Genomic DNA, 25,755 nt, shown 5'->3' with positions numbered 1-25,755 from the left:
GCAACCACTGTTAAAAAACTCTCATGTATCCTTCCAGATATATGTGTACAATATATATACTTATAAATATATATTTATATTTTTATTTACATATATTTATTTATATTTATATATTTTATACATACATATATATTTTTTAAGCCACACAAATGGTAGCATACCACACGTGGTCTTGCATCTTGCTTTTTTTCCTCTTAATATATCAGACATGGCACCACAGCAGTACACATAGTGTTGCCTCATTATTTTAAGGACTGCCTAGTATTCCACTGAATAGATATGCCATAATAATACTTAACTAGTCCCCTACTGGTTTATGTTTAGGTTGTTTCCAACGACAAACAATGCTGCCACAAATATTCTTGTATGCTCATTTGACACATATATAAAATCTTTTAGAGGATAAAATCCTTGAATGAAGTTGCTAGACCAAAATATATGTGAAAAAGAAAAAAAAGAACTAAAAAAAAAAAAAACAAAATGGGAATTCCCTGGCGATCCAGTGGTTAGGACTCTGTGCTTCCACTGCCAGGGGCCCGGGTAAAATCCTTAGTAGGGTAAGTTCCCACAAGCTGCGCGACACGGCCCAAAAAAAAAAAAAAAAAAAAAAAAAAAAACCACTAAAATATAGTGGCCTCTCCCGTTGCGGAGCACAGGCTCCGGACGCGCAGGCCCAGCGGCCATGGCTCACGGGCCCAGCCGCTCTGCGGCACGTGGGATCTTCCCGGACGGGGGCACGAACCCGCATCGGCAGGCGGACTCTCAACCACTGCACCACCAGGGAAGCCCTACGTGCATTTTTAAATTCTGAAAATGATTTCCAAATTGCTTTCCATAGAAAATGAACATTTTATACTCCCACCAGCAATATATGAGAATGCCCATTTCCCCTTCCTCTCACCCTCCCCAAGTTATACTATGTAATCAATCTTGCCTAATTAGATAGGTGATAAATGGTATGCTATAGCTTTAATTTACATCTTCAGTATAATAAAATTGCGCATCTTTTCATATGAATTCCCTTTGCTCACTTTTTCTACTGGATTGCTTTCTAGGAGCTCTTTGTATATTAAGAGGAAATTAGTCCTTTGTGAAAATGTACAAATAATTTTTACTAGTCTACTTCTCTTTTAACTTTATGATTTTCATCCTTAAACAGAATTTTATTTTTACGGTGTAAAATTCAGCAATCTGGCTTCAGTTCTGTTTCATACTTTGAAAGGCCTTCACCATTCTGAGATTAAATTAAAATAATTACCCTACGTTTTTTGTTTGTTTTCACATTTAAATCTTCTGACTTATCTGGAAGCCAACACTTTATTAAAGAATTCTTTCCACTACTGACAGGAAACGTAGCATCCATCATCATACACTAAGTTCTTACATATATTAGAGTCTCTACTCTGTTTCATTGCTGTCATGTGCCAAAGCCATCCTACTCTGCAAAACATTTTAAAATTAAAATCAGTTTACATATAAATGAGTATAATAAAACTAGAAATTACTGGCTTTCTTTAATATAAGAATCATTTTGCAGTTCCTAAACTGAATTTATATAATCAAGTTTAACACTATCATCATGCAATCATGCATTTTAGTTGATACTTATTTGGGAGCCCAATATCAACCTCAAGTCTTTTTCTCATATTTCTGATAGCTTTTCCTTAATTTTGTATAGTTTCTTTTTCCAAATTATAAAATCAATACATGTTCTCTGAAGAAAATCTGAAAAATACAAAATACACCTCCCAGAGATAACCAACCTTTATATTCTGGTGCATTTTTTCTGCATAAATGACTATTTTGCAAACTGACTTTTTTCATATAATATACCTATAGCATTTTTCCATATTATTATATTTACATTATAATTGTGAAAACATGACTTTAATGATATAAATTCTACTAAATGAATATGCCCAATTTATGTAACCATTTCTCAGCTGTTGAACATTTGGGGCTGTTCCCTGTTATGCCTATCATCTATTGATTAATTCTTGCAACAAATGCTTGAGTTTCAAGCACCGTGGTCAGCATTGGCTGTATAATGGTGAGCAAAAATGAACGCATTACCAGCATTTATGGAGGTTACTGGGAAAAACAAACAATCTCCAATGTATATAAAAATTACAACTATAGCAAGTGTTATGAAGGAGAGTTTATGGAGCTTTGAGAGTCTATGGAAGGCTTCCCTGAGGAATGACAAATTGGAGTTTAGGTGAAGGAAAAGAAAAAACATTCTAGGCAGAGGGAACAGCAGGTACAAAGGCCTCATTGAGGGAGGCGCATGGCAAGAATAAGGGACTGAAATAAGGTCAATATGGCTGGAACATAAAGAGCAAGGCAAGAAGGACATGGCTCAAGCCATGACTGGATAGAGAGGTAGGGACCAGACTGTGCAAGACCTTGTAAGACATGTAGATGCCACCACATAAGACATGTAGCTTTGTCCTTATCCTAAATGCAATGGAAAGTTACTGAAGCATACCAAGTAGTATGGTGATATAATCAGGTTTGCATTTTGAAAAGATCCCTCTGATTACAGTGTAGAAAACAGATTAGAAGGGAACAGAATAGATTGGGGTAGGCCAAGATTAGGAGTCTATTTGTTGTAAATGCATCCAAAAATGCTAGTAGTTTAGACTAGGGTGGTGATGGATAATGAAAGAAGTAGATGGATTCAAAAGATAATCAGATTTTGCCACAAGATTTACATTCATAGATTAAAATCCCTAAAACTGGAATTACTGGGTCAAAAAACAACATTTCAAGGATTCTGACATGCATTGCCAAGCTGCCCAGCCAAGAGCAGTTTTCTCTCCATTTGTGAATAACCTTGTATCTGTTCCTCTATCAGAATTTTTATATTCTTTTGAAATTGCTTTAAAATGACTTAATCCATACTTCCTTCATGAAGCCTTCCCTGACTCCCCTTTTTGCCTGCTAGGTGGTCAATGAACATGTCCTCCTTTGAGTCCTCACTTTGCCTTACACACATTTCTTTTATATTCCAATTAAACTATGTTTGACTTATGTTTACATGTCTATCATCCCTCCTACATTGTGAGCTTCTGGAGGGTAAAAGTTGTTCATAACGACGGCACTTAAAAAATAGCTCAATATATATGCAGTAAGTTCTCACTAAGTGTTCACTGAATGAACTGAATCACATATTACAAGATTCCACTGTGTCCACAGATTTAAGAGGACTCCTGCTTAATAAGCTTCTGATTAACTGATGGTTATTTTAAGTCAAACGCAATACAGAAAATAAAATCTGCAACTCAAGCTTCAAATACCTATTAAATAAAGTGACTAATTTTGTTTGTGGTAAATCACTAAATCTCAGTAGTGCTCCTGAAAAATCTTTCTAATATTTATATCAAATAGGCATTATGTGATGTTAAAATATTTTTAAATGGTTTAGCAAAAAAAAAGACTATGAACAAGACTTTTATTAGAGAAATTATTCGTAACCTGAGTTGTTGATTTATGCTTTAGCTTTCAAAATTGTACTCATCTCAAATTTATTTAATAATCCAACAAAATACCAAAAAAGTGAGATTATACAACTACATAACTTTATATAGCATTTCAAAATTATCAATTTCTTATGTTGAACAACCTGATTTCATAGCATCTAGAACAATCTACTAAAATTTTCTCTACCTGGAGGAAGACTTAGAGGGGGGGAGATGGCAGAGTTCCTTACAGTAATCTTAAAGTCAAGCAGCTCCCTCTATAGTCTGTTTGTCCTACTTTGTTTAATTACTTGCTTTGTGAACATCTCACTCACACTCTTCTATTTACTCCTACTCTGCATCTCAGCAGGGAAGCTTTTTGAAAGGATAATTCTGTTTAAATTGATGTTGAGAAAACTGAGAAAGCTGTCTAAGCTCAACATGAAATGAGTTACATCAGGCAACTAATAAGCAAGAGTTAGTATGTGGTAACTGGGCAGCTTCCCAGATCCACCTGAGTCAGGTCCTTACAATAAAGCCTTAGGATTTTATTTGAAGTGAATTCCCAGAGCACTCATACCCATATTCAAACCTAAGTGAAAAAACGCTGTCCTGTACTTTAGTTATTTACAACCTTGCTTCCCACCACTAAAACAAGTTACCAAAAAATTGTTATATTGCTAAATACATTGTATGTCAAAACAATATTCAAGACATTTTTAAATGAAAGAAAAGCAGAAGAGGTTTTTGGTTTTTTAAAAATAATTCCATCACTTATATATAGAAAATTTAATTGATTCTCTCAGGAACCAATATCCTCAACCACCAAGGGATTAAATCAGTTAGTCAGGATTTATCATTCAAATTTGAATGTACCACTTTTTTAAATGCCTTTTCAAATTTCACCAACTTAAGATATGAGAGCTTTTAAACCTAAGACAATTTATTTCTTAAATTAGTCAAATATGCCCTCAAAACACAGGACAATCAGAAGTCAACTGGACTGTTTTCGAAAGCAGAAAAATACTTTTCATGCAATAATAGGAAAACTGAACTAGTAAAATGTAATAAACCCATTAGTTCAAAATTTATAATATAAATCTGAAATGGTCACTTTATTTGGGAGAAAATTTCTTCTCCTGCTATTTTTCACAACTTCATTTGAAAAGCAAACTCAGTTTAAAAACATATTTTCTCCAAACCAAGGTAAAGAATTGAGGACTTCCAAAATTTCCTATGTATGAAAGACTTAAGTTTATGACACTCTAACATAGATTTATCATGTGTTACAATTTTTCATTCATTTTACTAATTAGTATACAGTTTGTGCTTTCAAACAATAAATCTGTCTTCATTAAAAATTCCAGCATTCAGACTTTTACTAAGCCAAATTGACTTTTTATATTAATTATTTTCAAAATTTATTTTACTAGGTGGACTGGACTACTTTTCTTTGGGGAGAGAATTCAGAAGCAGATAATTGTACAGTTTTTATTTATGTTCAATTAATATTAATTTTACTGGGAGTTTCTGACATGCTAAAAATGCTGGCTTGATTCTGAAAGCTGTAAACTCTAAATGTATGCCAGTGATGTCAAAATTTTTCACCTTTTGAGGAAACACAAAAATTTTTATATTTGTGAACTATATTTATAGCAAACTTAATTCAATTATCCTTAACAACTTGAAGTTTGGATTTCTCTGTATCAGGTTTTATATCTCTCAATGTATGTACAAAAAAGTCTTTTATATTGATTTACATTATACATTTCAAAGTGATTTTTTAATCCAGTTTTTTTTTAAGGGGTGGGAGGGGGAGATGCTGGTAATCTATTGTAAGATGTCCAAGAGAAAGAAACACGTATTTCTTTTTATAGACTAGTTCACATGTCTATTTTTTTCTATATTGAGAAACTCAAAAGTACACCATACTCTTTATTTTTTAAAGAATGTTTTTTCACATAATAAAATTCCTCCTAGCTCACTCTGAAATTCACTTTTTTCCCGCAAACAAAACTTCCCTATAAAACAGAGCTTGCAAATCACTCAGGGATACATATTTAATGACTTGTGCAGAGAAAAAAAAAAAACTATGTGTAGAAAAGTAACCCAAACCATATAAACTGTAATACACAGCAATGCCACAGTATATCCTATTAGCATGTCCCTTTAAAATTTCAAAATCGGGCTGAACAGAGCTATATCAAACATCCCTATCTTATTCCTTCTCTGCACCTGAAGTAAAAAAAAAAACAACAGTATATTACACTGAAATTCCAATTAGAAACAAAGACAGCACCACTGTATTTAAAAGGGCAGAAAATCTATCCTTCAGAACTCTTTATTGCCTCTGTTCTCCAGCCTCCAAAGTTTCAGGTGTTAACACTTTCTACAAATTGTTAACAGCACCCAAATGCCCCATCTTAAAAAGGCCATATCATCAAAATCTTTTTCACCATTTTAAAAAGAAGCATTCTATCAAATCTCATTAACAACACTGAAATTTTTAACAAAGAGAATTCACATTAAAAGATAACTGCTTAGAATGAGTGCTTGTGTTTGGGAAAGTGCTATTATCTTGATAGCCCACAGGAAAACCGACTGCAGTAATAAGATGAATGGTGATTAGGGCAAGGAGCATCAAGTGGGAAACGCTATCTAAAATCCCAAAGGGCAGTACATAGCTAGAGGTAAGAGCATCTCTTTCTAGGAGGCAGCTCCATTATTTCACGTAGGCAGTTCAAAGCATGTAGAAAAGCAAAACAATTAAAAACCTTGTAAATTTAGCCACTATCCTACTTACATTATCATAAATCCCCAAGAGCTTTTGAGAACGTAGCTTGTCTCCCCACCCCACAGGTTCTCCAAAATAGTTTTTGTCTTAACTTAAATGTAGGTGTATTTAAAATGCAATGCTACACCCCAGCACAGGGGCATTTTTTTTTTTTAATGTTTGCGTTGCTGGGCTTAGCTGTGGTTCCTATGAAATTCACGCTATTAAGTGGGATGTTGTACGTTGGGCAACATAAACACGCATTTCCTACTTCCGTGGATACACATTTCTCTGAAAGCAATGCACCTGGCGACGCAGCCCTGTCCCCAAGACTCTGAAGCTTTAAACTCTAAGGAGTTACGACCTGCACTCACAGCAGAACCACATGGTCACTTCAACAAGAAAGATTATCTGGCCCCAGGCGCCACTCTTCAGCCCACAGCATCTCCAGAAGGGGCAGAGGAGAGCGCTGGTGAGAAGAGGCGCCGAGGAGCGACTGACAACAGAGCTGACACTTCCCCACTCTGAAAGCCATTTCCAGCAAGGGGAACTTGGGAGACGCAGAGAGTGTCCGCGGTCCCACCAGCGACCGACCTCAGAGCGGGGCCCCGCGCACCCGTTCACGGAGGACATGGCGCGGCCACCTGACCCGTCCTCCGGGGCGAGAGCGGTGCCCGCTCCGCCGGCACGCGACCCCGAGTGCGGACCCGGCTCCCGACCGCCGCACGCAGTGTAAACACTCGGCGCCCGCCGCCTCCCCGCCTGGGGTGGGATGCGGGGGGCGGCGCGCAACGCTCGCGCGGACCCCCATTTTTGCGGCTCTCGTCAGGCTCGGGAGAAAAGGCGAGGAGGGCCAAGGGGAGGGAAGACGCGGCAGCGATCTGCGGAAAGGGCCGGCGGCGTGCGCGCGAGTGCGCGGCGGGGAGGGCTGCCCGGGCGTCCGCCGCTCCCGCCCGCGCCCGCTTACCTGCCGGGGTCGCTCCGAAGACTCGCACCACCGGCACCTTCTTGACAGGGGCCTGGGTGAGGGGGGATTGGCAGATATCCAGCCCCTGTAGCGGGCTGGCCATGTAGTAGTCGGCAGTCACTATCCTCACTGAAAACATGTTCGCCGCCGCCGCCACTACCTCCTCTTCACTAGAGACCTAGCAGCGGCAGCTCCTTCCGCAGCGGCGGCCCCACAGCCGCGGTGGCGGCGGCGCCCCCTCCTCTCCGCGGCTCGGCCCCCTCCCCTCACACTCAGACACGGCGAGCAGCGGCGGCGGGCGGGGCGGTGTGCACTGCTGCCGCCGCCTCCTCAGGAGCACCCGGCGAGGGGCGACAGGAGAGAAGCCCTCGCGCTTTCGTCGGTGCTGGTGCTGCTGCTGCTGCTTCTCCTGCTGCCGCCGCCACTGCTGCCGCCGCCGGGAATCACACGGGCTCCTCCGTCCCAGGCTGCAGCTCTTGTTGCCATGATGATGATGTCACGGACGCAACCACTGGGGGAGGGAAGAAGGGGGGTTGTGTGTGCGGCGAAGAGAGGGCTGTGAGTAGTTGGGGGAGGGGAAGCGGCGGGAAAGGGAGGGAGCCAGGCGGGCGCCCCAGCGGGACATCCAGGCGGGGGCCGAGTAGGTGTTTTCTCCTCCGCCCCCGGGCACGCAGCGAGGGCGGAGGCTGCCGGAAAGCTCTGCCAGCGCCGGGCGCGGGGGATCGATGACTCGGCCGGTGGGCACGACCACCTGGGTGAGGGGCAGCGGAGGGAGGGGGCGGCGGAGCGCCGATGTCATGGATGGGCTCGGAGGGCCTGGCGGGAGGGGGGCGCCAGTGTTCAGGGCCGTTTTGGTGGCTAGGCGGGATTGGCCGGAGCCGCGGTGATCGCGCTCGCCTCGCCGACCGCCATTTCACATCCTGCAGAGAAGGCGGGGGCAGCCGCGGAAACGGCTTTTTACAAGGTAAGGAAACCCGCCCGCGGGGAGGCGAGGCGCAGCTCTCGTGCCGCCGCAGCCTCGCGGGAGGCCGGGCGGCGGACGCAGCCGGCCCTTCTCAGGTAACGCCGCGGCCTCGCGCGTGGCCCAGGGGCGGTGCGAGGGGCGGGGGCGCGCGAGCGCGGGCTTCGGCCTATAAAAGAGCCGCCCCGCCGTTCGTTCCCGCACAAGCGGCGCGAGCCGCCGCGACCCCTTTTCCGCGGGTGTTCCGCAGTGTGTGCGCCCGGCCGCTTAGTTAGTTTTATTCACGCTCAGCTCTGCGTAGGTTTGCCAGGGCTTGGCAGATGCAGTGCACAGGGATTTCCCACCGCGGTGTCTTTCTCTCGCCCCTTTCCTCCCCTCTCGCCCTAGTATGTCCTTCTTTGGTTTCCTCCTAGGGCCCACAGGCTGCGTCCCGGGCGCGCGCCTGGACATGTAAGGACTTGTCAGTTCCCAGTGACCTCCCTCTTCCCCTTCCTCCCCTCTCTTCCCCGCGGAATGTAAGATTAAGAGCCTTTCGGCGAAATTTTCGGCCGAAGAAAAAGGCTCAAGAAAGTCACCACGTCAGATGTGGACTCCTAGTGTTACTCATTAACAGTTTGTGTAAGGTTTTACTATCCTAAGGCATAAAAGCAAAAGGAGGTGGGGAAGGACAGTTAGACAAAACAACTTTATCCAAAAGCGGGCGGGGGGGGATAGGGGTGCAGTTGTGAAACGGAGAGCAAAAAAAGAGTAGTAACAGATGCAGCTGCCTTGGCCATTATATTGGAACCGTTGGGTTTTTGTCTGGCTTGGTCACTAATATTGGGCGTGACCTTGGACAAATAATTTGGTTTCTTCGGGCCTCAGTTTTCTCATCCGTGCAACGAGAGTTTTACTTAAAAATCCATTAGGGTTTTTTCCCATCAAAAAGACTGAAGCAGTAGAAGGCAGAAACCGTGGTTTCAAGTTTGAAATATGCCACAGAATTAGGACTTTTGACAGTCATTTTCAATCTACTCAAATTAGAGATCATTCTTTCACACGTGTATTAGGTGTTATTTTAATGGTTAGTAGGTTGACATATTTGAAGCGGTGTGAGAGATCCTCATTTGGAACCATTGTGGTTCTTAAAGTAGGAAAATCAAAAGGCCCAGAGGGACAGATCACTGGTAAGCTGTCTATAAATCCCAAAACATATAATGCTAATAAGAGTTTATGTTCCGAGGGATTCGAGACTGATTACCACAGCAAATTAGCCTGCAGTTTTCAACCTGAGAGCATGATTGTAAACATAGGTGGCAAGATTTCTACTAATATACAGGACCTTACCTAATATTTTAAGAGGCAAAATCTAAGTTGATTTTAGTTTTAGAAAGCTATAGAAGTGACTTAAAAATAGGACTACCATACTAAATGCGTTTTCTGGTAAAATATTTTGTACAAGCTGAATATCAGATGCGCAGTACCAGTGATTGTCACAGTATTTCATGGCACTAATGTGTTCTTTAAAATTTAATATTTTGGCACTTACTAAATCACATTTTTGGGGGATGGGGCCTGGACCACCCACCACTGTCATGATTCTTAAGTAATATAAAATCGAGAATCCCTGTACTATATTATAATCAAGTACATAATATTTAAATTATATTATTCCTAACTAGAAAAAGGTAAATAAAAGTATGAGATTCACAGATTAGCTATTTCTAGAAAAGGGTTTCTTTCCTCCTACCTCTTGAGTCAACTCATTTACTTTAAGAAAAGGCAGTTGCAACCATCATTCAAATCCTTCTAGAACTCCAAGGAAAGAATGTTCACTCTTGAAGAAAAACATTTGCAGCATGAAATTAGGATATTGTGTCCATTGCATGTAATCAAATTTAAGTTAATGCTCAAACTGAAAACCTGACAATACTCCCCTAATTAATCATTATCAAATGTGTTTTATAATTATATTCTCCTGAGGTAAGAAAGAGCTCTGAAATTTTGAGTCAGAGAATGAAAAATTAAACCATCAGTTACTAGGTAAATGAGTTTGGAAAGATAACTGTATTTTGGGGGTTTCTTTTCTCATCTATGAAATGGATAGTAATTCCTGTTTTAACTTTTCAGGGATATTGTAAGGCTTAATCAAATGAGATAATGTATGTGAAAGTGTCATAATAAACTTTGACATCCAGAAATTTAACTCATCTGAAAACAGTAAAATCATTTGGAACTGTTATCTACATACAATATGAGAAATGCCGAAATTGAACTCTATACTTAACAAACTTAAAGCATCTTTTTGTTATTGCTCTTAATGTTGAGTGACTGTTTGCCAGGTGATTTGAGTTATAGCGAGAAACAAAACAGACATGGTTCCTGCCCTTAGAGAGTTTATAGTCCAGCATCATAGAAATATATTTCAGTCATATCAAGTGACATTTTATCATCTCTTCTAGTTCACTAACCTATACTCATCATGTCATGCCTTTAGTAAAAGCCTGCTCAGCCTTCTGTACCAATACTGTTCAATGTCTGTTAGCAATTTATAATCTAGAACAGAAGGCAATGGATACCATAATTTTTTGGCAGATATTATAAGATGGCTTATTCAACACTTATCCAACCCCCCTTCTAGCTTGCTTTTCTGTACTTTAAAAGCTAGAAAATTAAAAAATACTAGAGTACTGGCATGGATGAGTGGTGTGCTAGTAAATCATTAACAGTGGCTGGAGGAGAGGGGAAAGACCCTGATTTATAGCACTGACCCATTTTCATGGTGTGAATACTCCCAAGCTACCAAAGGGACTTCACTGAATGGGGAGTTAGTTGGAGAAGATGCTAACAATTATATGTTGGCTTCAGCGTTTCACTACATGTAACCTAGTTTCCAGCAATCGGATGCACCCATTCAAGACGTAGATCTGAAAATGAGCAACGTGATGCCTCAGTTGCACTCAGGGAGATGGGATTTTCTGGCAAACACTGTGGTGGAGGTGTCTGGTTCTTCTGGGTAGCTGGGGAGGACTTCTGGCATCCATTTTGAGAGTCATAGGTGCTGATTGGCAAGTGGTGCTAGGATGGCTTCCTGCTAGAATAGTGGATGTGATGTGGGATGAGTGTTCTTCCCGGTTTGGTTTTCCTGGATGTTGTTTCTAGCCATGTATTATCCAAGCCTGGTTCTCTGGTCCTCTCAGAGATCTATGAGCTAAATACTATCCTTTAATCCCTTTCTGCTTAAACTAGCTCAGTCACAGTCAGCTACACAATTTGTTGAGCCCAGAGCAAAATGAAAAATGTAAGGCCCCTGTTCAAAAAGCAGGGAAAAAGTACCATTATATGTACTAAAATACAAAGCTTTTTCTTTCTTCTGTCATCTCTCCCTCAACTTGTCATGCTGTTTTTTAATTTGCTTTTAAATGTCATTCTAAGAAAAATTAGAATTTTAAAATATTAGAATGAATTTTACCATTTCTCTTTATATTGTGCAGTACCATTTATAAATGCAAATATAAGAGCATTTAACTCATACATGGAATCGCCAAAATGACACAATTCATATTTCGTAGCTTGTACATGCCACGAGGATGTATTTTTTGCTTATCAGAACAGTGTAAATGCAGCACAAAACTAACTCAGCTGTTTTTCTTTCCCTTCTTGATATGCACATATCCTACCAACCTGAGTAAGGAAGGACTGAAGAGAAGGGAGCTATGGGTTGCCCTGCCTTTCCCCTTCCTTCTATGTCATCATTTTCAGTGTAAATGGTCATACAGGGAAGTAACACACACAAGGCTACAATAGAGTTCTTTGGTCACTTGTATTTCTTAGGATGCCATTACCTTCTTTCTGCACGGGAAGCAAGTTCTCGTTGAAATGGAAAGCATAGCCTCTTGGAACTGTCAGCGCCTCCACTAAATCTAGATGTAACATGTTTGCCTTGTAGTCACTTTGTAACTCTCAGAGTTCCTGTATGCTTAGGTTCACCAGCATCCTGTGCTTGTGAGGCATTATGCAGACTGTATGCAAACTGGGTAGTAAGCAAGGAGACAAACAGATTGCCTCCTCTGCTTGCAGGTATGATCCATTGTACCACTTCTTTTATAAAACAGACATTCAAACATAAAAGTATTAAGATTTTCAGAATGGTAACTGCAGAGCATTAAAGCAAGCAGTGGGCCCTGTATGACTGCACAGTTTGCATGCCCATGAAGTTGACCCTGAGCTCAGTGTTTCTCAAGGGGGCTTCTCCTGATATTTTGGATGAAACAATTCTTTATTGTGCAGGATATTTAACATCCCTGGCCCCTGGGCACTACATGCCACTGTGATAAAAATGCCCTCATACATTTCTAAGTGCCCCCCAAAGAGGAGTTACTTCTCTCTACTGAACTCCTTTAGTGGACTCCACTGTCTGCAGCTAGGAACCATGATCATTGCAGATCCTGGAAAGGTCATGTGCAATTTTTGCTATGGATTCTCAAGCAGAGCAAAATACAGAGTGGAGTTTAAAAGATTTCAAAATTCTCATACCTGGGAGGGCAGAATTATGGTGACCTTTTTTCCATTGTCAGAAAAATAATACCACCTACCTTGGTGATGAAACAAACATTTGGGATGAAAGTTTAAAGGGGATCAGTGGGTTTTAGGTGTCACATTCATATAAATGGTAGTTGATCTTTTCTCAGGGAAATTTTTACCCAATCCTTCATACAGTGTCTGGCCTCTATGAAACCATGATGGTAAAGAAACTCATTTCCTCCCAGAAGGGATTTGGAAGACCTAATTAAGTATGGCAAACTCTGGAGGCAATTGCCATCAGCTCTCCTCACTCTCAAAAGACTTCGTGCAGGTTTCCCCCGATTTATTCATAGCAGCTGTCTGGGTATAAGGTAGACACATAAATATGTATTGCCTGAATGATAAAATATTTTTTGACTAAAAGAATGGGGTTTTATGTCTCTTTTTAAAAAGAAACTAAAGGAATGTCAAATTAATCATTGTGGTGAGAGCTGAATTTCTCTCTGTTCTTATCTTTTTAACCAATTAATCTACTCAGTTACAGGGAGAGGCAAAACTGAAAAAACAACTCTCAACTCTTCCACTTCCATAAATTAGCAGTAATAGTTTTAAGGGAGAGACCATTGAGCCTATAAATTAAAGATGATGTTTGAGAAACAAAAAAGAAGCTTTCAGAATAGAGTAATATTAGAATTGATGATTGAGCTTTCCAGGACCCTCATATAAATTACATGTCCAGAACTGATATTGGGGCATTTCTGATGGATCATGACTAGGCAGGAAGAAACCAAACACACATAGAGTAAGATTAGATTAAGTTCTCAGTTTAAATAATCAAGATTCAAAATCTCAGAAGCAGTGTGTCTGTAGAGCAGCATATCTCAGGCTGGTTTTCCCTGGCCCCAAAGTCCCCACTGCACTTACATATTCACAGCTTAAATCACATTCCAGGAAAACGTCCACTAATAATTTTTGTTATTGACAGTGAACTCTCCTGGGTTTTGATCCTAATTTTACATCCCCATTCCAGGGACCAGGAAAGACTATTTACTGTCAGATGTGTAGGTCACAGACCAACACTTATATTTCCTTATTTTCTCAATAAAATGTATTTTTTCCAATCTTAAAAGTTTGAAATGCATAGGAAAGAAATTATGGAAAACCATAAAGAAAATATAGGACACTCAATCCCACCCAAAGGCAGTCATGATTAACATTTTAGTCCTTTTTTTCCTAGAAAATTTTTCTATAAATATATTACACAGTGGAAATAATCCCCTGGTTTTTTTCACTTTACATTGTAGCAGAAACATTTCTCATACAAATTAGAATTTTTCATATAAATTATTCTAATGGATACATAGACAGTATCCATACTGGACATACAACAGTTTTCCATTTTCCTACTGTTGGCCAATAACAGAATGTTTCAAATTTTACACTGTTATAAATATCCCACCAATTAGCTCCATTTTGTTTTTTTAAGTGTATTTGTTTAATTATTTATTTTTGGCTGCGTTGGGTCTTTGTTGCTGTGCGCGGGCTTACTGTAGTTGCGGTGCGCGCGGGCTTCCGTTGAAGTGGCTTCTCCTGTTGCAGAGCACGGGCTCTAGGCGCCCGGGCTTCAGGAGTTGTGGCTCCTGGGCTCTGGAACGTGGGCTTAGTAGTTGTGGTGCATGGTCTTAGTTGTTCTACAGCATGTGGGATCTTCTTGGAGCAGGGCTCGAACCCATGTCCCCTGCATTGGCAGGCGGATTCTTAACCACTGCGCCACCAGGGAAGCCCCATGATTAGCTCCATTTTGGATCCTACTCTTAACTTTGAAGGAATTTACTTTATTGTTCATTATTTGACAAGAACATCAGTTTCAAGTACATGCCATGTTCTTTCTCTCCAAAGAAGAGAGAATTGTATGTGATATTCTTTCTGCCTGGTTTGCTCTTCCTCTCTCCACCTCTTTTTGCACAGTTAGTTCATTCTTTAAATTTCAGGCCTGTACTTTCCTGGTGGTCCAGTGGTAAAGAATCCGCCTTCCAATACAGGGAACGTGGGTTTGATCCCTGGTTGGGGAACTAAGATCCCACATGCCTCGGGGAAGCTAAGCCCATGCACCACAACTACTGAGCCCACACACCTCAACTAGAGAGCTCGCGTGCTGAAACTACAGAGCCCACACGCTCTGGAGCCCAGGTGCCACAACTAGAGAGAAGCCCATGTGCCGCAGCAGAAAGATCCCGCATGCCGCAATGAAGAAAGATCCCGCATGCCACAAAGGCCCAATGCACCCAAAAATAAATAAATAATTTTTTTAAGATCTTTAAAAAATAAATTTCAGGTCAAAGGTCACTTCCTCAGGGAAGCCTTCCCAAGCTATATATTTGATTATGGTTCTCTGTTACACACTCTAATTGTACTGTGTTTCTTTTTTTCCAGAGCACTTACCTGTGCTTGCAATAATCCATTCATTTGTGTTTTATTTTATTAATTTCTGTACCCGCCTTGGACCAGAATACTGCAGTCATTGTCTGGATAAGCAGTGATTATAATGCTTCTATAAACACAGGCCAGTTAATGTGATCTCATTCATATCACTGACAAGACGGGTTAAAGCTTGAGGCTGAAATACAATTAGTCCAAAAATACTTACATACCAAGTATTATGCTAGGTGCTGGGAATATAGAAGTGAGAATGACAGGCATGATTTCAGCCTTCATGCTAATAGCCTAGTGCAGGGTTTGGCAAACATTTCCTGTAAAAAGACAGATAAATTGTAGGTTTATCAGGCCATATGGTCTCTCTCACAACTACTCAACTTTGCCATTGAAACACAAAAGCAGTCATCAACAATACATATAGGAAAGAGTGTCTGGGTTCCAATAAAACTTTATTTAAAAAACAGGCGGGGGGACTGGGTTTGATCCATGGACTATTGTTTACTGACCACTGGTCCAGTGGACAAGACAGCCATTAAACAGATCATTTGAGATGACAGATACTTCAAAAGAAAAGGACAGGGTGACATAAAGCCACATGGCAGAGCTGTCCAACTTAGCCTAGAGAGAAGAATAAAGACTTTCTTGAAGAATATGACTTTAAGCTAATATTTAAAGAGGAAGAGGAGTTACCCGGATAAAAGTAAGGGCAACAGGCTTGATGAAGACCTAAAGCATGGAAAGAGTGAGAATAGAAATAAATTCATTCTTAAACTTGGCGATTGATACGGAGAGGGAGATGAAATTGTGTAAGGATAGAGTACAGAGTGAAAAGACAAACTAAGAATGTTGAAAAAATTTCAGAACTTAGTACTTCCCTAGAGGAAGAGATGCCAGCAGGAAAGACTCAGAAGGAATGATCAGTGAGGTGTAGCAGTAGCAGGACGTTTAAGACCTTCCATCCTGTGACCTAAATGGGAAAGAAATCCAAAAAAGAGGGGATATATGTATATGTACAGCTGATTCACTTTGCTGTGCAGTAGAAACTAACAGAACATTGTAAAGCAAGTATACTCCAATAAAAATTTAAAAATAAATAAATAAAAGGTGAATAGTTTGTATTAAAAAAAAAGACCTTCCATCTTGTGTGTTGGATATGTAAGTTGGGAGATATCAGCCTAAAGGCTGGGAACCTCAGAGAAATGGTACACTTTCTGAAGGACTAGATAGATAGATAGATAGATAAATAGATAGATATAAAAGAATAGACCTGAGGACCGAGAAAGTGTGAGTGGTAGGGTAGAAAATGAAGAGGTATTGAAGGAATCAGAAATAATAGGAACACATCACTGGTATATAGTAGGTGCTCAATAATTTTTTGATAACTGAATGGAAGGATAACAATATAATGTAAAATCAAAGAACCCAAGAGGGAAAGGGTTTAATAACAGGTTGACCTATAGTTTTGCATGCTTAAAAGAGCTATTGCTCAAGGCTAGTTTCCTTGACTATCTGAGAAATGTTGCAGGTAAGGACTCAGTTACTTTTGATGCCCTAGTGCAGGATAAGCCTGACCTCCAATTCCTTCCTCTAAGGAAAGCTGACCTGACTCTTTTCTTCCCTGAAGATTTCAATGAGTAGGAATAGGGACCTTCCTGTGTCAGTACATGTTCAAAATAAAAATATAAAATTAGAATAGGAGCAAGATTTTTCATAGATTGCAATGACACAAGCTCAACTGTTATCTCTTCTCTTGGTCATTTATATTAAACATGTATTTTATTACTTAATTCTAAACATTTTGTATTGCTGTTTTAACTTTTTATTAACTTCTTGTTGATATCTATAAAGTCCTGTGTTAGATGCTGTGAGTGATTCAAAAAAATGTAAGACATAGCTCTGGGCTAAAGTATTATGTAACTGACAAGTAAATTGTAAGTTTCTTGACATTAGGAATCATATTTGACATTTCCTATTTTTCCTTGCACAGTATCAGACTTATAGTTGGTACTGCAGAAATAATTTTCCCCTGCCCTCTGCCTTGCACCATTTGGTGGCCAAATGGTGTCCATAATATAGCCACTTCTGTATGACTTGGACAAAACATGATGCTTTCTGAAGAAGATGATATTCTGAAGGCATCAGTAACAGTAATTTCAGCTTGTTGAAGGTTAGGGTTCTTTGTGTAAAGGTCAGCCTGTCAGTAAATAGCATGCCACCCTGTTCTTTTAAGATTATAAGAAACCTTTGTATGTGTGTTTTTATACCTAAAGAAAAAAAAAAAAAGGGTAGTGGAAAACTGTACCCAGTGGTCTCACCAGATGTTTTCAAATGAGAACTAGGGCAATTGAGTTGTAATTTGTTTTTAAAACATTTATTTTCACAAATTTATGAGAGTAGGGAGCTGAGATTTTTCTTGCCTGAATTAGCAGGTAATTTCATTTTCCATTCGACTTTAGCAGAGAAGACCTCTCCTTAAGATGAAAATATGAAGCAGAGGTTCTTACCAAATCTAAAAAGTAGAGCAAAGATTAGTCTTAAGAAAACTCATAGATAAGGGGGAAGGATACCTTTTTCGAATACCCAGTCCCCTGTACTAAGCATATCCACAGCCTTGCAAGACTTAATTTATTAATGACTATGACACGTGGCTTACGTCTTCCTCTTTACCTGCATTCCTCCCGTCATCCTGAGTGAATTCATCACCCAAGTAGACAGCTCACCCAGCACCAGCCTCAGAGTTCCTTGTTGTGATCTTCAGCCACTCGCTTCTGTTGCCATATCCTGGATTTGTCATACACACAGTCTGTTTCACCTCTGACCTCATAAATGCAGACTTGACTTTGTCTGGCCAGAACTTTCATCCTAGCTCTGTCACTCAGTTACTCCCAGTACAGCCATTCTCAGTTCCCTAACATCTCATTTCCAGTACTCTTCCTCACTCCGCTGCAGCCTCTCACCCTTCTCAGGTTTCTCTGACTTGGGACCTCCAGTCCATAGACTTCTCTTCTTTCTCCCTATCAGCCTTCTCCTGCCTTCACTTCTTTCATCTCCTGCTGCGTTCTATTTTAAATTACCACTCTCTTGCCAGGAACCACATCTCCTTTGCCCTGTTGCCCTGATATCACTTACCTGACAAAACAACAGCTCTAACTGGGTGTCTCCTCCCAGATTGCTGAGTGCACCCAGACAGGAAAAATAACTGCTATGCAGATTGGCATTAACACTGTAAATTCTGGACCACCAACCTTGGCTAGATTATTCTTTATCTATACTGCTGGGAAGAGAAGGTTATCCTTATAATGTATTAGTCTCTACCATCTGAACCTCATACTTCATAAGCCAAGGTATAGTGTTATAAATTCTTTGTATACCAAAAATTAGTATTAGGCTGGATCATTTCAATTATTACCCTCTCTCTGACTCTCTAACTTGGCTTTTTTACTTACTTTCCTGTTTTACTCTATGGTTTTGGGTCTAGTCCATCCAATAAGGTAAATTTCTAATGTTTTGAAAATTAGTATTTGATCAGTCAAAAAGAACATGTCTTAAACATTATGGAATGAAATGATAATGGAAGGGAAATCATTCCTACACGTAATTACCCTTTTTAGAGGCCTTTGTGAATCCAAGTTGTCTCTAGTTGTCACTCAGGACAGGGGTCTTAGGCTCAGCTCACTTAAGTCATTTCATTCTTGCCTTTCCCAGCTTCCCCTTTCCATCATTTCTGATCCCACAAATTTCTAAAAACACACCCTTTTTTTCCCCAAAAAGTAGCAGGGAAAGCAGTGCTATGTGTATGGGGAACAGGGATGAGTACGTTTGTACGTATAGTTCATTTATTGAATGGCAGCGTAGCATACTGGTTAAGAGTTCAGCCTCTACGGCCCAGTTTCCCTAGTTACCTGCTCTGTGATTTTGGGCAAATTACTTTCTGTACCTCAGTTCTCCCATCTGTAATATACAGATGATAATATTAGTTCCTACCTCACAGTTGGATTGTGAGGATTAAATTACATATTTTAAATGAGTTAATACCTTAGAACTGGTAAGCACTCAGTAACTGTAAGCTATTATTCATAATTTAGAATAAATTTTTATTAATAATAATAATTACAGCTTCTCTATTTCCTAAAATACACTTATTCATTAAGAAGAGAATAATGGGGCTTCCCTGGTGGCGCAGTGGTTGCGCGTCCGCCTGCCGATGCAGGGGAACCGGGTTCGCCCCCGGTCTGGGAGGATCCCACATGCCGCGGAGCGGCTGGGCCCGTGAGCCATGGCCGCTGGGCCTGCGCGTCCGGAGCCTCTGCTCCGCAACGGGAGAGGCCACAACAGAGGGAGGCCCGCATACCACAAAAAAAAAAAAAAAAGAAGAGAATAATGATGAAAGCTAGGAGCTGTTAAAAGTCCATTGATTGGATGTAAAAAGTAGAGTTTTAGAATCGCAAAGGACCCAAGAAATTATTTAGACCATTGGTTCTTAGCCAGTGATATGCATCAGAATCACTTATGAAATACTATAAAGTCACAGTTACCCAGGCCCTCCCTTCTCACATCTACCAAGTCAGAAATGTCCACAGGCAGTTCCAATGCATCTTCCTTGCAAGAACCACTGAACTAATTCAAGTCTTTAGATTTTATGATGAGGAAATTGAGACTTAGAATAAATAACTTGCCAAAGACCCCAAGTGTAAGTGGGACCCAGGTAACGTAGCTCCTTGGTAAGTGATCTTCCTACTCTTCTATGCTGCTTGCCAAATATTAAATTTTAAAGAAATTAATATGGGAGTTTATCCTTCTCTCAGTAATATCAGGAAGAATAATATAGGTTTTAAAAGTATACTTTATTCAGCATTTAATTCAAAATAAAACTTATTTTACAATAAAAATAAATGCAGAGGACTTTTGTAGAGGACTGCATGCAGAGGACTTTTGCATATTTACAGTAGGATTTAAAGTGAATTTTGCTGTGCTTTCCATGTGGACATTAGTTTTTGCCACAATGCTTGCTGCTAATTAGTACAAGGAAACACTGCGTTTTTGCTCCTCAACCCAACCTCACAGATTGACAGGCAAACAAAACAAATGGTTTATAGGGCAAGGTAGGCTGTAGGAATTAAATTCTTCAGAGCTCTCAATAATAAAATACACATTTCTTATAATTAGGATTTTTTTTTTTGTTTTACATTAAAAAATTTTTTTAAAACCTTTGTGAAATATTCTTGGAATTTTCCAGTCTATGAACAGTCAATGTAGGAAAATCAGTGGTTATTAGGTATAGTTTTCTTATTGTAGCTTTACTGATTGGTAGATTAAGTCTAAAAAGTATAGCAAAATTTTTTTTCTGAATTTTTCTATTTGGTATCGAGTACTATGATACTATATCTCTTAAAATATGTTTTTCTTTATCCATAATATAAAGGAATAAAAAAATACATTAGAACTTGGATGTGAACTTGTGCAAAGGTGTGAAATAAATTAAGATGACAGGGCAGAAGCAAGAAAATGGAGCTCAAATTAAATCTACCCCTCAAAGCAGGCCCGTTTGTATTTTACTATGTTTGCTATTATAAATTTATTTCCATGTATGTGTTTCTTTGCTAGAAATGATAAATAGCTGCCAGCCCAACTTCTGATTCTTAGGCAACTCCATTTTACCAACAAACCAACCACTCATTTTGATTTGGTAAGTGCTATGAAGTCCACTATCTCAGATCCCCATCAACCTGTTTTAAACTGTTGTTGCTTCTACTGTGTCTTTGCCTGATTCCATACCCTTTGCTCTACACTTCATCTCAGGTTTGACCTTTGGATCTTTTTTTTTTTTTTTTTTGCGGTACGCGGGCCTCTCACTGTTGTGGCCTCTCCCTTGTGGAGCACAGGCTCCGGACGCGCAGGCTCAGCGGCTATGGCTCATGGGCGCAGCCGCTCCGCAGCATGTGGGATCTTCCCGGATCAGGGCATGAACCCATGACCCCTGCATCGGCAGGCGGACTCTCAACCACTGCGCCACCAGGGAAGCCCCCTTTGGATCTTTTTACTTGATACATGTGTCTGGCCTCCTGGCATTTGACTACAACCTGATCATCTTTGGTTTAGACTCACCTTCTAGTTCCAGGCTACCAAGATTTATATCCCCTGATTCCAGCAGTTCAGAAATTCCCGGCACAGCCACTGGCTGCTATCTAAAGGGGATCAACTTCAAACACTAGCCCTATATTATAAACATCCATTTTTTCATTTGTTCAACAGATTATATTCATCACTACTATGTGTAAGGCACTAGAGTAATTTCTGGGAAATACAGAAAATTAATTAGTAATAGAAAGCTCCTTAATGCTCTTAAAATCTGGTAAAACAAATAATACAATATATAATGATAGTTTAAGATAGTATGTGTTCAACTCTTATGAAGTATTTATACAAACAAGACGTTAATTTAAAAAATCTTCAAATAGAAAATCCTTAACCTGGAATTAAGGGGTATGGGGTACCAGAAGACATGACCAAAAGAACCTGGGATGTGATTCATGGATTAAAAAAGATTAGGAACACTGACAGGTGTTTAACTAGACCTTGGAGATAGGGTAGGATAGACACATGTAACAAACACATTCCAAAAAGTGGAACCAAACCAACAAGAGCAGAAAAGGTTAAGTTAAAGAAATTTTATTCGTCTAGACTGGTTGACAGTATATGTAAGGAGTGGAAGAAAGCCTGGAAAAGTTGGTTGGAACCAGATTATGGAAGGGTTTGAATACTGTGGAGTTTAGAGTTGGCAAGCATGTTTTGGGGAGTCAGAAAGTTTTGAGCAGGAAATGATGATTGGCTTGATTTAGCAGTGCTATACAGGAAGGATTTGGTAGTGAGGAGATAGGCAGAGACTGCAGACCAGGGAATCAGGAGGCTAATACAGACAGTAATCTAAAGTAAGGAGGGCCTGGAGACGATTTCTTAAGTGCCTGTTATGAGCTGGTGCTGGTGATACAATGAGGACTGGGTCCTTTTGATGAGGAAGTTTTTAGAGATATTGATCTCTTAAAGGCTCCTAGAGGGGTCTCTATGCAAAACTTTGGGACCACTTCTGATCGTTTCCCGGTTACTAGGTTAATTAGATCAATCCTCATTTTATAATAGGATGTATTCTCTACCTTCTAAAACTACTTTTCCGTTTTATCAGTCTCCTAAGGCAAAAGTATCCCAACCACTGTCACATAAAAGCAATTTATTACTTAAAACAAGATAAGACAGGAACACGACACCATACAAGGCAAAGCAGAAAATGACACGTTTTAAAGAAGATGATGAGGAGAATGAATTGGAGGTTAGATTAGGGGCAAGAAAACCAGTTAAGAGGTTGTTGTAGTAATCCACCTGCTTGATTATGAGGGTCTGAACTAAGACAGTATGAAAGAAGAGGAGTCCTTGGTGGCTACTTCTACCATAATCCTTTCTATCACTGCCCTGGTACAACTCGGGGGTGGGTAAAGGACTCTCATTTGGAATTGATCTTGAACAGAGGGACTCAAGAACACAAGAAACACTTGTTTACTTCTGCAGACTTAGAGGTAAGGCTCCTACTGTCAAGCAGTCTCTTTTCCTGTTCCTTTCTTATTTGGAACATGGTTTACCAGCCTTCACATTGATTCTGTGAACTCCCTGATAAATTCTTGTTTTGTTGTAGTTAGCCCAAGTTGGTTCCTAGGGCTTACAATAAAAAACCTCTAATTGACACTGTATGTGATTTTTGAGGCACCTGTGGATAACCAGGTGGAGACTGTTAGAAATATGAAACTAGAATAGTGGTTCTCAAAGTGATGCATCAGCATTACCTGAGAACTTGTTAGAAATGTAAGTTCTCGGGCCCCGCCCCAGACTAACTGAATATGAAACTTGAGAAGTGGGGCCTGAGCAATCTGAGTATCAGTAAGCCCTCTGAGTGATTCTAATGCACACTATAGTTTGAGAACCAATTGAACTAGAGCTTAGATGGGAGATTGGGGGTAGAGATAAAGATGTGTGAGTCAAATGAATGACAGTTGCTGTTAGGGGGAATGAATAACCTCCCAGAAGAGTGGAAGAGAGAAGATAAGCCCCTGAAGTAGATGAAATAATCAAAGAAATTGAGACTAGTGCCGTACAATCAAGGAAGGGGAAATTTAACAGAGGTGTCAGGTGCTATACAGAGGCCAAGGTGGATGAGAGAGCCAAGCGATAGGACTGACCATTAAGAGGTTTTTGGTGTCAATTAAGAGAGAATTGGTACAGATAATGAAAATAAGTGGTGAGAGAACAAAGGCAAGAAAAAAACAAAGGATACTTTTTTGCAGTAGGTTGGGAGTGCAAGAAAAAGTTGAGGTAGATGTCTCAGTTTTTACTGCATAATCACTCTAAAACACAATGGCTTAAGACAGTAATTATTATTATAGCTCAAGTGTCTGAAGGTTGGCTGATCTCAACTGGGCTTGCTCATATATCTGAAAGCCTAATGTGGGCTTTCCTCTAGGCTGTGTTCTGTTTCACATATCTGTCATCCTCCTGGGACTCTTTGGCTTGCCCTGAGCATGCCTTTCTCATGGAGATGGAAGAAGAGTTTGGTTTTGGTTTTGCTTTTTTTTTTCACTGCAGCATTTTTTTAATTGAAGTATAGTTGGTATACAATATTATATGTAAGTTACAGGTGAACAATATGGTGATTCACATTTTTTAAAGGCTATACTCCATTTATAGTTATTACACAATATTGGCTATATTCCCTGTGTTGTACAGTATATTTTTTTTGTACAGTATATTCTTGTAGCTTATTTTATACCTAATAGTTTGTACCTCTTAATCCCCAACCCCTATATTGCCCCTCCCCCTTCCCTCTCCCCACTGGTAACCACTAGTTCTCTGTCAGTCTGCTTCTTTTTTTAAAAAACTATATTCACTAGTTTGTTGTATTTTTTAGATTCCACATATAAGTGATATACATTATTTGTCTTTCTCTGACATTTCATTTAGTATAATGCTGAAGTCCATCCATGTTGCTGCAAATGGCAAAATTCCATTCTTTTTTATGGCTGAGTAGTATTCCATTGGATATATATACCACATCTTCTTTATCCATTCATTTGTTGATGGACATTTAGGTTGCTCCCATATCTTGGCAATTGTAAATAATGCTGCTGTGAACATTGGGGTACGTATATCTTTTCGAATTAGCGTTTTTGTTTTTTTCAGATGTTTTTGTTTTTTTCTTATCTGGAAGAAGAGTTTTAAGAGGGCAAGCAGAAACATACAAGGCTTCTTGAGGCCTAGACTCCAAACTGACACACTGGCACTTCTGCCTCATATTGGACAGAGCAGGTTGTGTGACCAAGCCCAGATTCAAGGGGGCGGGAAATAGAATTCACCTTTTAGAGAAACTGCAAAGTGACATGGCAAAGGGCATGAGTTCACACAGGGGTGGAGAATTGGGACCATTAATACCATGGTAGGAATGACCAGAGCATGCTTGAAAGTAGAAAGGAAGGGATATGTAGGATAAAGAAGAAAGTGAAGTAAGGAGGAAAGATGAATACCATAGGTCAGAGAACTAACCTTTGAAAAAAGGAAGGGTACTTCTGGGAATGGAAAGAGGGGAATTCGGTTGAATTAGATTTAACAAAATACAGGATGCCCAGTAAAATTTTAACTTCAGGTAAATAATGAATAACTTCTGAGTATTAAGTATGTTCTATGCAATATTTGGTAGGCTCTCAGTGCACAGTTTGCTATTTTTATTAGTTTAAATACCATTTAAATATTTCTATAATGCAGTACTTGGGACACATTTATCCTAAAATATGTTTCCTTATTTATTTGAAATTCAAATATCACCAGGCAACCTGTATTTTGACAACCCTACTTTGGATGAAGTTTAAATAAAGCCATGGTAAGATAATCTACAAAGGGCTAGACGGGTGCATTTGGGGATTTAATCCTGGGAGAAGTTTGGAACAGCTGCTATGGATGCTGTGCAGTGTCAGTGAAAGGACTGCTGATCAGTAGTGAGGCCCACTTACCAACAGGCAGCATGACTTTTTCTTGGATCAGCAGTAATGCTTCACTGCTGGGAAGCAGTGGTAGGAACAGAGACAGCGGTGCAGGCGACCACCTTGGTTTGACTGCGTAGGAGAGGCCTGGGGAGGAGTTTGGGGCATAGTTGAAATGACTAGGGGTCCAGATTGTACACGGAGGCAGGTGAAACCAGAAGGTGAATTGGGAGGCAGAAGATGAACAATTATTCATTTTCATTGGAAGAGGTGGAAGTTCACAGAGAAGAAACAGAATTTACAGTCTTGGAAGAATAGTTCTGTGATAGGGGGGCTAAAAATCCAATTTCATGAGACAGAACTGGAGCTAAATTTAAAGCAAGAGCTCTGGAGACAAGGTACCTAGTTTTGCATTCTAGTTATGTGATCTTGGTCAAATAATTAAATTTCTGTATGACTTAGATTTTTTTTTTGGTAAAACATGAATAATAATTGTTCCTACCTCATAGGGTTACTGTGAGGATTAAGTGAAATAAACTATATGAAGTACCTAGAACAGTATGTCTGGTGTTTACTATGTTTTATTATTTTAAATACCACTTACATGTATCTATAATCAATAAATGTGAATACTTTAG

At 39.9% G+C, this 25,755-nt stretch overlaps 2 protein-coding genes and 1 long non-coding RNA gene across 3 annotated transcripts in view; 1 reads left to right on the top strand and 2 right to left on the bottom strand.

Annotated features, from left to right (window-relative positions):
• REV3L (REV3 like, DNA directed polymerase zeta catalytic subunit) overlaps nucleotides 1–7,438 on the bottom strand; it is a 195,610-nt gene extending 188,172 nt beyond the window's left edge. The window contains exon 1 of the mRNA XM_024115548.3: nucleotides 7,202–7,438. Within this exon, the coding sequence (XP_023971316.1) occupies nucleotides 7,202–7,340 (139 nt within the window). The 5' untranslated portion in view covers nucleotides 7,341–7,438. The remainder of the gene's footprint in view (nucleotides 1–7,201) is intronic.
• A 532-nt stretch (nucleotides 7,439–7,970) lies between these two features.
• Nucleotides 7,971–25,514, top strand: LOC129392467 (uncharacterized). The gene is made up of 3 exons (XR_008618379.1): nucleotides 7,971–8,165; nucleotides 20,706–20,787; nucleotides 24,966–25,514. It is a non-coding gene; the product is annotated as an uncharacterized lncRNA (long non-coding RNA).
• TRAF3IP2 (TRAF3 interacting protein 2) overlaps nucleotides 17,062–25,755 on the bottom strand; it is a 100,681-nt gene continuing 91,987 nt past the window's right edge. The window contains exon 12 of the transcript XR_003681484.2: nucleotides 17,062–17,610. The gene's annotated coding sequence lies outside the window, so the exon portion shown is untranslated. The remainder of the gene's footprint in view (nucleotides 17,611–25,755) is intronic.

The sequence above is a fragment of the Physeter macrocephalus genome, chromosome 10 (genome assembly GCF_002837175.3).
Source record: "Physeter macrocephalus isolate SW-GA chromosome 10, ASM283717v5, whole genome shotgun sequence".
Taxonomy (NCBI): Eukaryota; Metazoa; Chordata; class Mammalia; order Artiodactyla; family Physeteridae; genus Physeter; species Physeter macrocephalus.
This window is presented reverse-complemented; position numbering and strand designations above follow the sequence as displayed.